General features: G+C 43.2%; 1 protein-coding gene across 5 annotated transcripts in view; it reads right to left on the reverse strand.

Annotated features, from left to right (window-relative positions):
* sema4d (sema domain, immunoglobulin domain (Ig), transmembrane domain (TM) and short cytoplasmic domain, (semaphorin) 4D) overlaps positions 1-12,085 on the reverse strand; it is a 41,616-nt gene extending 29,531 nt beyond the window's left edge. For 2 of the 5 annotated variants that reach the window (XM_005720392.2, XM_005720391.2), the window contains exons 1-2: positions 11,946-12,084; positions 4,112-4,226 (exon numbers count right to left, since the gene is read on the reverse strand). In XM_005720392.2, the coding sequence (XP_005720449.1) occupies positions 4,112-4,149 (38 nt within the window). In that variant the 5' untranslated portion in view covers positions 4,150-4,226; positions 11,946-12,084. Of the gene's footprint in view, positions 1-4,111; positions 4,227-7,401; positions 7,839-11,945 lie in introns of those variants that run through there. The other 3 variants (XM_005720387.2, XM_005720389.2, XM_005720388.2) reach the window with 2 other exon arrangements.
* Between the last annotated feature and the right edge of the window lie 480 nt (positions 12,086-12,565).

Below are 12,565 nucleotides of genomic sequence, written 5' to 3' on the forward strand. Positions count from 1 at the left end.
AGCAACAGAGGGAGAGAGGGAAAAAGGGCTTTGCTAAGAGAGAGAGAGCAAATTCACACAGTGGTTGTAGAAAGGGAAGAGAACAGATGCGAAGAGCAAGGAAAAATGAGTAGGAGGAATCTCCTTATGGAAAACAAGACAGGAACAGCTACATAAAGAAAGCGGATAGTATGGTTTGAGGGCTTAAGGAACAATGCTTTTTTTTTTTTTTTTTAATCTTGCTGTCCCCATTTTCCTTAAAGACCAGAGGCACCAGATGGAGATGCAATTCCCAATGAAGAGCTTACACTCAGCGCACTTCTGTCTGTATCGGAGTGTGTTTGAGGCACTGTGCTTCTCTTTGTCCTTCCTATGTGATGTAATATATTCAACCCTGATGCAACTCTTTTAAGAGGGAAAAGAAAATAGGTGAAATTCCTGTTTACTCAATATACACAGAGTGAACAGAACATAGACTCTAGACTTTAGCACACACACACACACACACACAAAACAGTGTGTTGTAAGGGATTATGCAGGCTTGAATTTAACCAGGAAAAAAAATGCCTCCAAGCACCAGGGAGCAAATCTGGCTTTAGAACCTTTCCTCATCCCAGAGCATCCTGGTACAAAAGGAAAATCCAGCAACTGAAACATGTTCGTGTCTGAGGATACTAGAGCAAATGTACAGATGGATAATCAGCTTCTGACTCAAGCAGAAAATCTGATTGGAAAACACAGATCAGAGCTCTTCGATTAAACAAATGCCAGAAAATTATAAATAATCCAAAAAACACCAAATATTCTTCGTGTTTCTCACGTTTCCAGAGGCCAGCTTGACTTTGGGAATACCAAGTGGAATGCACACATCTGCAGGAATGTCCACTGGTATCCAGCTATGTGTAAATGTTTGCTCATGAGTGAACTAAGAAAAAAAATGTGTGTGTGTGTGTGTGTGTGTGTGTGTGTGTGTGTGTGTGTGTGTGTGTGTGTGTGTGTGTGTGTGTGTGTGTGTGTGTTGGAGAGAAAATGAGTGGCCATCTTCTTCTGCCTTTGTGTGAATCTTAAGTAGACCCATGTTGAGGGAGGCTTTGTTCGCCGTCACCATCGGGGGGCACGTCCTCCAACTTTTCCCCTCACTTCCTTTCAACATAACATTTATCATTCATCCCAGTCAAACAATCATCCTACAACACGGGCGAGCATCTAGCACACAATAAGCTACCCTCCCACCACCACCACCACTTTCTGGTTGCTGGGATACCTTTCATCCAGCTTGTCAATATCATCATCTCTTACTTAGAAACTCCCCGTTCCTCGCTACAATTGATTCCGTGCAGCAGAGGCTTAATAAAAACTCTGCCACGTCTTGTTTTCAAAATAAAGTTTCCAAGAATATCTTCTCTTCTTTATACTGCATCCAAATCATTATAAAAACGTCTGGCTCGGCAAAAATTGCAATGCATCCTTGAGGGAACCTTCTAATTTGCAAGGGAAATTCCCTTCTGGGCAAATATAGGATTATTTGGATTTACTAAACTAAATGCATATTTTAAGCTGACATTACAGAGCGCCAGTGTTAACCAGGGAAGACACCCGAAGGCCTGCTTCATATAAAGACAGCGTGATTCACCAGATCCACCCCTCCCCTTTTCCTGTTGCACTTTCAAAAGGGTTAACAGGTGCATTAGCAATAAGTGGAGAGATGCTGGAGTTGCTGACCCACAGCTAACAACATAATCTTATCAACTGTACTCTGTGCATATAACCCTCTGTCGCTTTATAAAACAGAAAGAGAAATTGGTAAACTCGAGCACATAATAGTTTGGGCCTTGTTTGACCTTTTTTATGCAGTTTTCGTGCGCATCCCTTTCAGCTGACTGACCTGCACCACTTATTCCGCCTATAATGATTGCTGACAGCAGATTATTTTTCCTACTGCACCCAAATTCTCTATAGATCTCTGCAGATCAAATCCAACAAACACTGGAGTGAGAAGCAAAGGCCAAGTGGACAAAAGAGACAAAAAGGAGACAGACAAGTATAGATAGAGACCTGCAAAATGAAAAGGGGGAAGGGAAACAAAATGAAGAACACAAAGAATAAGCAAAAGAAGAGGCAGCATGAAAAAGGTTGAAAACCCTTTAAACGACTGTGTTTTGTGAGGGAAATAAAGAGCTGCTAGCAGCAACAGCAACATACCAGCACAGCGAACGAAAATGCAAATCAGCCCCCGATGCAAATGACATACAGTGGGGCAAAAAAGTATTTAGTCAGCCACCGATTGTGCAAGTTCCCCCACTTAAAATGATGACAGAGGTCAGTAATTTGCACCAGAGGTACACTTCAACTGTGAGAGACAGAATGTGGAAAAAAAATCCATGAATTCACATGGTAGGATTTGTAAAGAATTTATTCGTAAATCAGGGTGGAAAATAAGTATTTGGTCACCTCAAACATGGAAAATCTCTGGCTCTCACAGACCTGTAACGTCTTCTGTAAGACGCTTTTCTGTCCCCCACTCGTTACCTGTATGAATGGCACCTGTTTGAACTCATCATCTGTATAAAAGACACCTGTCCACAGCCTCAAACAGTCAGACTCCAAACTCCGCCATGGCCAAGACCAAAGAGCTTTCGAAGGACACCAGGAAAAGTATTGTAGACCTGCACCAGACTGGGAAGAGTGAATCTACAATAGGCAAGCAGCTTGGTGTGAAAAAAATCAACTGTGGGAGCAATCATCAGAAAATGGAAGACATACAAGACCACTGATAATCTCCCACGATCTGGGGCTCCACGCAAGATCTCATCCCGTGGGGTCAAAATGATCATGAGAACGGTGAGCAAAGATCCCAGAACCACACGGGGGGACCTGGTGAATGACCTGCAGAGAGCTGGGACCAAAGTAACAAAGGTCACCATCAGTAACACACTACAACGGCAGGGAATCAAATCCCGCAGTGCCAGACGTGTTCCGCTGCTGAAGCCAGTGCATGTCCAGGCCCGTCTGAAGTTTGCCAGAGAGCACATGGATGATACAGCAGAGGATTGGGAGAATGTCATGTGGTCAGATGAAACCAAAGTAGAACTTTTTGGTATAAACTCAACTCGTCGTGTTTGGAGGACGAAGAATACTGAGTTGCATCCCAAGTACACCATACCTACTGTGAAGCATGGGGGTGGAAACATCATGCTATGGGGCTGTTTTTCTGCCAAGGGGACAGGACGACTGATCCGTGTTAAGGACAGAATGAATGGGGCCATGTATCGTGAGATTTTGAGCCAAAACCTCCTTCCATCAGTGAGAACTTTGAAGATGAAACGAGGCTGGGTCTTCCAACATGACAATGATCCAAAACACACCGCCCGGGCAACAAAGGAGTGGCTCCGTAAGAAGCATTTGAAAGTCCTGGAGTGGCCTAGCCAGTCTCCAGACCTCAACCCCATAGAAAATCTGTGGCGGGAGTTGAAAGTCCGTGTTGCTCGGCGACAGCCCCAAAACATCACTGCTCTCGAGAAGATCTGCATGGAGTAATGGGCCAAAATACCAGCTACTGTGTGTGCAAACCTGGTAAAGACCTATAGTAAACGTTTGACCTCTGTTATTGCCAACAAAGTTTATGTTACAAAGTATTGAGTTGTATTTTTGTTATTGACCAAATACTTATTTTCCACCCTGATTTACGAATAAATTCTTTACAAATCCTACCATGTGGATTCATGGATTTTTCTTTCACATTCTGTCTCTCACAGTTGAAGTGTACCTCTGGTGCAAATTACTGACCTCTGTCATCATTTTAGGTGGGGGAACTTGCACAATCGGTGGCTGACTAAATACTTTTTTGCCCCACTGTACATCTACAGGGGCCAAGCAGACTGTCTTTTTACCAACACTGCTTACCGTAAACCACATCAAACATCTCTCTGCGCTATCTGAACCCATTCCTCCTTGAATTCTGCACGGTTAACACACTTACAGGAATGCCTACAAGCTGGTGCAAAGCAAAATAACCACAAGAACAAGCATCATCTGGTTACTTCTCACTCAAACAAAACGCCTGATTACTGTGAGCTCTTTGCACGCCTACACATGAACGTGCTTTCCAGAGAAATAACAATAAGTCACTTACTTGTCCGTCATCACGTCGGCTAGCGAATACTGATTCATTAAATCTTCTTCTCACGTTCCTTCACACAGCTGAAACGGTTGAGCGAGACGCCCGGGGCTAAGGTCGCAGTATACGTCTACAAGAGAGGTTAAAAAAAACAAAAAAACAACAACATTGGGTTAGAGTAAATCATCGGAAATGAGAAAAACAATCGGGTACCCGCTTTCACTCTTCTGCATGTAAATAATAGCAGAACACGCGTCACAACATGACTGAAAAAATAAAGCCAATGCCAAAAAAAACTGCAGTTCCTCAAATGACCACTTGGGGGTGACTCCAAGCAAGTTGATCCTTGTAGACTCCCAAGATAAAATATTTGACCTTACACCAGAAATAGACATGTTTATAAAAATGCTGTTTTGGTCTATCGTAATCCTTTCACACCCACAACAAACATACTATAGTTGATTTTCTTTTTATATTTATTTTAAATTGGCATGCCGACATGGGCAAGATAACTTGCTGTATGAGAAGGTGATTTTAGTGAACTTGAATCCGGCACTGTTGTTCATTTGTTGATGCCAGAGGTCAGAGGAGAACTGCCAGATTGCTTCAAGCTGATAGGAAGTCAGCAGTACCTCATGAGTACTACTGATTACAATCAAGGCATGCAGACGAATGTCTCTAAATGCACAATCCAATAAACCTTTAAGCAGATGAGCTACAGCAGCAGAAGATCACACTGTTTGCACAGGCTCATCAAATTTGCACAACAGAATATTGGCTAAGCATCACCTGGTGTTTATGATGATCAAAGTTTATGCTGTAGTTGTTTTTTTTTCCTGGCCTTAACTCTAGTTTCCTCTTTGTATTTATATAGGCATTAAATAACAGCTAGCTTAACACTTTGACTTGGTTTGGTCACTTATCTCAATAAAAAACAAAACAAAACTGACAACTGCTAACCTTTATAATAGTAATTCAGTAACAGTAATTCAATGGGTGACACCATATATAGTCACCATTTCAGAAATGTATTCAAATGTAAGATGTGTTTTAACAGTCAATTAAAAAAAAAAAAGAACTGCCATCCATTTCAGATGTAGCAAAATTATGTAATTTAAAGACACAGCTATGCATTTTTGACCAATGTCATCTTCAGAATATTAACAGGCATCTCAGTTTCTCTTGGGTGAAAAAGTTCAGCACATCTTTGGCTCCAAAAGACAAAAATTTTGTGGAGAAAATTTTTTTTAAACCCCAAAAACCATCTTACATGTAGTCCGTGCTGGGGAACATCGGACTTTTGCAGACACACTTGACTTGCTCACAATTAGCCAAGCAAGGCCTGGTCTGTTCAGCTTTACTGTTTCCATAGCTACCAAAGCAGCCAACCAGCCAGCTATCTAGCATAAATAGAGTGCACCAAGGAGCCCACCGGGTAGTGAACAGACACTATGAATCAGTGGGGCTGATTATAATCCAGTATCAAAGGATGAATAATTCATCAATCATCCTTATGAAAAGGTCAAAAGATAATTATCAACAAGGTGTTAAAAAATACCATACATCTGACAAATCTATTGAAAGAAATGTTTAGATAATGCCCCTCTAATGATGCACATTTACATATGCACATAAATCATAAATCAGCAGATTAACTTTGCTGCCAGGATTCTGAATCTGAAAGTTTAATAAGCTGATCAGATGAGGCGTATCCTGTCTGTGTCCCGCTGGCTGATGCTCCATCTCCAAACCTGGCATTAGCTCCTCAGCTTATCTGACCTTAAAAGATTATGATAGCAGCACATCAGATTTATAGATTATACTCAGTTATGTGTTAACGTGACACAGATTACAACCTGCAGGAGTGGGACTTAGCTCCTGTAAGCAGATAAACATTAAATACCAATTCATATGCAGCTAAATGTGCATGAGGGGGAGTGAAGGTAAGGTCTCTGCCCCACCCAATCCAATCGTAAATCAGCCTCAAGCCCAGAGGCACCAGTAGCAGCCAGTCAGTGAGTGGACAGTGGCTTTTCCTGCTCCTTTTATCTATGCAAACAGCTACTCTTCACCTCCATCCTGTACTCTAAACTTTGCATCTGCCACCCATCTTTTTTCCCTCTCTGATGCATTGATTTCCTTCATCGCTCATACAGATGTTCACTGAACTTCAGTCCATCTTGTGCATTGTCTGTATACAACCAAGTAATTGATGGTAATCGATTTAGAGGCCATTTCCTCTGCTCCCTCAGATGCTGTTGTTATTGTTGTTGAAATTATTTCCAAAAAGGATAAATAGACTCCAGAACAAACAGAGTTGTCGCTGATAATTCTGAACTCATCCATGACACCAGGATAAATCTAACGTCAGCTTTCCTTCCAGTATTTCCAAAATAACATTTTCTTACAACACTGGACTTTTCCAAATATGCAAGAGGCCACAGTTTTGCACAATGTGGCAGACACTCAAGTATGAAACTACCTCGTGCCCACTGTGGTGCTGGACCCATTTGGTGTTTTCCTGCAAAAGCGAGGAGTTCCTTACCCAGAGCCCCAAATTAAACCGCCTTCTCCTCCTCGTGCAAACAATGATGCAGTGCCTCGATCCTGGCTCGGTAACTGTGCTGCTAGATTTAAGCAGCTAGTGGTGACGGAAATAAATAAAAACATAAATAAGTGACACGAATGCCAAAAGACCGGTGGTTTCCACACATGCAAAGCAGAAAGAGGACCTGCTCAGAGCTAGAAGAACGACACGCTTTGAAGTGAAGTGAGAAGACGTGTGATACACCTGCAGTCTAAACAAATTAACATTAAATTGAGCAAATTAAAACCCAGCATTGTCTCTACAAGGATTTCATACCCAGATAAGGAGACCAACTTGTGGCAAGCTACAGGAAAATTTAAATATCCAACCTGGGGGGAGATTTATGAACGGCTTGTAAGAAGACGAACACTTTCCACGTCTGCCAATAAACACCGATTTCCATAAATAAGATACTGTCCTTTTCTGTTTCTCCATTAATTCACACAGCCAGAGTGAACAGCCAAAAAGCAAATAAGGTAATGTGGAAACTCCCTTGCTGCATGCCCCAGCACACCCAGCACATTGAATTATTTACCTCACATATGAGATTTGGGTAAAAATAGCATGCACCATTTTGGACACTCTCTCCACCCTACAGAGCAAGCTTTGACAGGCATCTTCTATTGCAAAACAATAAATAAATAAATAAAATTCTGTTGATATCTATCATTGTTAGGTGGCAGCATACAGCAGGAGCTGTGTGCGACGTGAATCTTACCATAATCTGAGTGGGAAGATCCTGCAGGTACAGAAGCTCTTCCAACGTGGCTCAGTCACACTGTTATTACTGGTACAGTCGTGAAAGGTTTGCATGACAGATGTTTAAAAAATATAATAAAATCTGGTCATCCAGCACAACCAGCCTGTCACCTCCTCCCTCTCTGCTCACCAGTCAAGAGCAATCTGTCTCTCTCTCTCTCTCCATCTAGCATGATCAACACTGAAGGTGAAGGGAAAAAAAGGGAACGCAAGATGCTGCAAAGGCTGGAGAGACAGGGCTCGCATTCAAGACCTATTTCACTTTGGCACATGCCAGTGACAGGCTGTCTCCATCTGAGCGTAAAGCGAAACTGCTCGTATTCCCTTTCCTCCCTGTCGCAGCAGTCAAACACTGCTCACCGGCGGAGAGCGAGAGCCCCGAGATCGCGCCTCTGGGAAGCCTCAGTGCACACAATCGCTGAGGAGGGGGAGGGGGACAATTTGTGGGGGGCGGTGGGTAAGGGGAGAGAAGATGGGGGAAGGGGAGGTTAGGGTAGTGACTGTGTGTGCATCTGTGGGAGTGTGTCTATTGTTGACGAGTGTTGAGGAGCCCCCCCCTTCCTTTTTTCTTCCCCCACTTCTCTAAGGAGTGAATGGGGACTGCAGGTTCAGCCGGTGCACTCCTTTATTCAGCCCCGGGCGACAAAAACTCCACACGTAGGTTAACAGCGAAGACAGTTTGCATCCTGGGGACATAAATAAGAGGAGCTGGGACTTCTTCCTGTTTATCCAGTCAGTGAACTATCAAACGTTGAGTGACGTCAGGCTGACAAAAGAAAAACTATCCTCTTTAAACAAACCCAGCTGAGCATTTGACAAAAGAACGACTACTTTATCTCAGATGAAAGATGCCCTCCTCTTGTCAGCCGTGTCACACCGTGATATTCTCCGCAGCGACAGAATGTACTGTATGTAGGCGTCGTCTCCCAACTCCATTACCTCCCAGCTCCCTGCTCTCAGGAACACAACGCTGGGAACCTTTTCAAAACATCAAACAAGCTGTCGATAGCATGACAGCGCCGGATCACTAAGCTTCCTGCTCTCTCAGCATTATCAGTCATAGCTGCGGGGGCCAGCACCTTGGGAATCTTCACAGCTTTCCTGTACACAGTTTCATTATCGCGATTACAGTTGTCACACTTTCTAACTTGCAATCTTCAATAGCGGCGAATGAAAACCATTACAGCAGCCAAACCCTGAAGGGTGTGGACTATTATTGGAATATTTTCTCAGAACGTGCTTAACAAAAGACACAGAACACAGTTTCACACCCAGTGTTTGCCTTCGCCTACGCTGACTCAAAACCACCATTCAATGGTGACACGATCTCTGGAATGCAGCAGTGCATTATGCATGGCCAGTACCATGCATGCAGACATAAAAGTGCCTACACATGCCACTGTCTGCTGCTGATGTGGAACCAGATGCTACTCTGCAGCCAGAAGGAAATTATTCCAGCCTGAGGGATACTAGGGTGTGCCACGAAGGGGGGGTTGGGTGTTTCCAAAGGAAGAGGGGGGGAGGCCGCCACAGATGTCCATTTCATCGAGCACACCTCAACATCAGAGGAGCACAAGCTGGCCACTGACCCCTAGCCTTTAACTCCAGCAAGACCAAAACAATGAGCCATACATCACACACGTCCCCCATATTTCCTTGAATGGCGACGTATGAACGCCAAACGCCACGCAGGTGTGGACTGAGCTTTAAAGAAGGAAGAATCATGTTTACGCTCTCGTCTGCCTTAAGAAAACTGTATTTTTAATGAGATGGGGAGAACAATGAGGATTATGCATCAAAGACAAAACATCTTTTTACGGTGACTCCCCCAACCTCCCAAAGCAGGAGGGGGAAGGTGCCACTGCCCAGATCAATTGCAGGTATTCTTTTGTGCCTTTTTAGGGAGAAGAGCTGGTAGACAAGTGAAAGGAAAAATAATAAAGGCTTAATTGCTCAGGCCACCTTAAAAGCCATTAAGACTTTATTCAATTCATACTAAATACAGTGCAGGTATGCCAAGGAAGGTGGCACGTCTAAAAGTGTTGTCTTTAAGGTGGCTGAATAGTTGTGTTTGCATGTGAACACAAACACAGTGTGTGTGTGTGTCTCTGTGTTTGTGCTTACTGCAAGCTTCCTATACAAAAATGCTGGACCTGCTCCAGCAAGGACCAATTTCAATACTTTTTGTCAAATTCCTCTGCAAAACAGCGAGAGCTCGTTCTGAAAACCCAAACAGGGCATCCAACTAAATAAGGCCTGACATCCATAACAAGTGACATTTCTGCAGAAAGTTCAGATTTAAAACAAAACTTTCATTCAGCCAAGCGCTTCCTGACTCAATGTCCGATTTCCCAACCAGCTCTAAATTGATTATTGCCTTTCCTAAAGGACTCTAAAGATAGGTTTGCGTGTTTGTGTGCAGTTAGCATTAACAAGCAACGGTGTCCTGTGTGATTTCACTTAGCACATGCGAATCCTGCGCTTTCAATTAGAGAGACATGACCTAATCACTCATCCTAATCTGGTACGGGGAGATAAACAAGAGTTGTTGTTTTTAAATGACTGTAACCAGACTGCTTATAGACTAAACACTAACTCTGCAACATTAACCTTTCTTTCCAGCAGATGTTCCAAACCCAGAAAGAAACACTGGCAACCTTAAAATAAAAATAAAAAAAGCACAACTAAAACCTCTAATCCAAGGGAAAGTCAGAGTGACAGACAGAAATGTCTGACCCGCTCAGCAGCAGGCAGCCAGTGGTTTAATGATTTGTCTACTGCTGGTGAATGATCACACAGCAATATCCTGTTCTGGCTAGTTCTGTGAACCCCCCCCTGAAGGCCCTGCCTGACATGATTCTGGCGTGCTTTGGTGCCAGCTAGCCCATCATATTGACAAGATCCGGGTGTCTGCCCCCCGTGCCTAATGTGACCCTCCGAGGACCTCTGGAATGAAAATCGACGAGGCAGAAGAATTACATATTGAAGCCGCCAGGGAAGGCTGCGATGCTGGACGATGAGAAGAGAGAGGCGGGGCTGGTAAAGTCACTAACAAAGCTGTGAAAACAAGATGCTGGCACCTTCCAAAATTCTTCAGCGCTTATGCAATGTAAACCAACCTTGTATATAATCATTGTAATATCATAGGGCTGGTTTATAACTCAAATGATCGGCATTCAGTCATTAACGTATTGAGGTAAGACAAATACTGCAATTTATAACAACTTCTGTTGTACTAAAGTCTGCAGCTAACAATTGCTGCGTTACCTATAGATTATTTTAGACATAAAAAGTAAGTTGAGACTAAGATAAAAAAATTATTATTTTTTTGAGCCAAAATGTTGAAATTGTCTAGTTCTACCTTGTCACGCATGCATATTTTCTATTCTTCATGGTGTTTTCAGAACAGACACTTTTCCCTCCAGCCCACAAAATGGAAGATTAACTTATAATTAAGGCAATAATTACAACAATTATTATTTTTTTAAAGTTCCTCTTTAGTTTTCCTTCAGTCCTTTCATCTGGCATCAGGAGAAGAACTTGAGTCTGAGAGGCCACCTGTCCCTATCCTTCCCTCCATGCTTACAGAAGGTCAAGAGCAGGCGTGGGAGGATCACCAAAGAACCAAAAACAGTCACAGAGAAATGCAGGACTGCCAGGTCAGAGGGCAAATGTGGAGAGGAGGAAGACAAAAAGCATAACCTATTATTCAGTGCAGCCTGCTCACCACCTAAGATTAGACATGCATGCAGGTGAAAACGCTCTCCTGATGAAACCCATGCGCAGGTCACTGCCGACCCTCCCCAGTCTTGGTAGTACAACATGCCCTGAAACTTGGAGAACTCCTAAAACTCCCCCAAGAGGCCTCAAAGTGCATGCTGCAGGTCTTTATTTCACTCGGTGACATTTGGGTGCTCTTCATATAAACTGTGGTTACGTGGCTGTGTGCTTCAGCGCTGTCAATAAAGGGCTTTTGTTGCTGCAGTGAAAGCGCACTCTTGATTTATGCATGCCAAGGGTAGAAAACCCTCGACTGACCTCTAAGGTGCCAGACTGGCATTTTAAAATAACAGTTTAATACTTTAAAAAAAAATGCGTGTGAGCTGGGGGACAAGAGATAATGAAGTACAGAGGAGGGTTTTTGCGATTAAAAGACAGCATGGACTCCAGAGCCGCCCGCTGCTAACATCTTATTTTCTGCTCTGAAACGTCGAGAGAGAGTAATGTAAAAGCCGAAAGCTGGAGTTTTAAAAAATGGCTTAGAAGTAAAACACTAAAACGATGCATTTTCCACACCTCCCTTTGTCTCTGTTGGGGTTTCAGCTACAGCGCAACAAGTGCAGCTGAGCTTGAAGTCTGCGACGGCACGCACGAGTACGGAGCCGCGAGGCTACAGCCCTGAATCACTCCGCGTTTTAGAGAGGGGGACAAAAAACACAGATGCTACTTTCACCGAGCAGATAGCCGCAGGTTAAACATTTCACTGAACTTAAAGGTACTCACTGTGGGACGTTTCCCGGTGCTTACGGAGATGAGGGCTGAGGCAGCGTGACAAAGTTTGACTTGACGCTCTCTCTCTCAGCTCAGCATGGCGGCGACTGAGGCCACAGAGTGGATTCAAAACTCTCCGGGCTGAGATATCAGCAGACAGGGGGAGGGTGCACAGGGAGGCGGCGAGAAGACAAGGTATCTCCAGAGAGCGCACAGCCACATTCAGACAGGCTCCTCTTTTCTTTTTTCTTTTCTTCCAGGCGACCTGTCTAGACTGAAAAGACTATCATTTTGAAATACTGTACTTAAAAAAATTAAATACACTTTTTAAATAAATCCTATCGCACCTTACATTTACTGCACATACTCGGATATTGTATTAACAATATTTTATACTGCTAGTAAAAACTTTAATTTAATTTATAACATAAATAAATAAATAAAATTATGTATTAGATGGGTTACTCAGGATATGTTAAATAGGAGATCTGGAATGTTGTTTCTGTTTCTGTTCATTTATTTCTTTCAGGAACCAAAATACATTAATTACATAAAAGGAAAAGATGTAGTGTATCACATTTAGCTGCCAGGTAATTTCCTTGTGCAGTTCCTGGGCATGTAGAACACATTAC

This window comes from Pundamilia nyererei, unplaced genomic scaffold, assembly GCF_000239375.1.
Source record: "Pundamilia nyererei isolate P.nyererei 1_Seehausen unplaced genomic scaffold, PunNye1.0 scaffold00002, whole genome shotgun sequence".
NCBI classification, from domain to species: Eukaryota; Metazoa; Chordata; class Actinopteri; order Cichliformes; family Cichlidae; genus Pundamilia; species Pundamilia nyererei.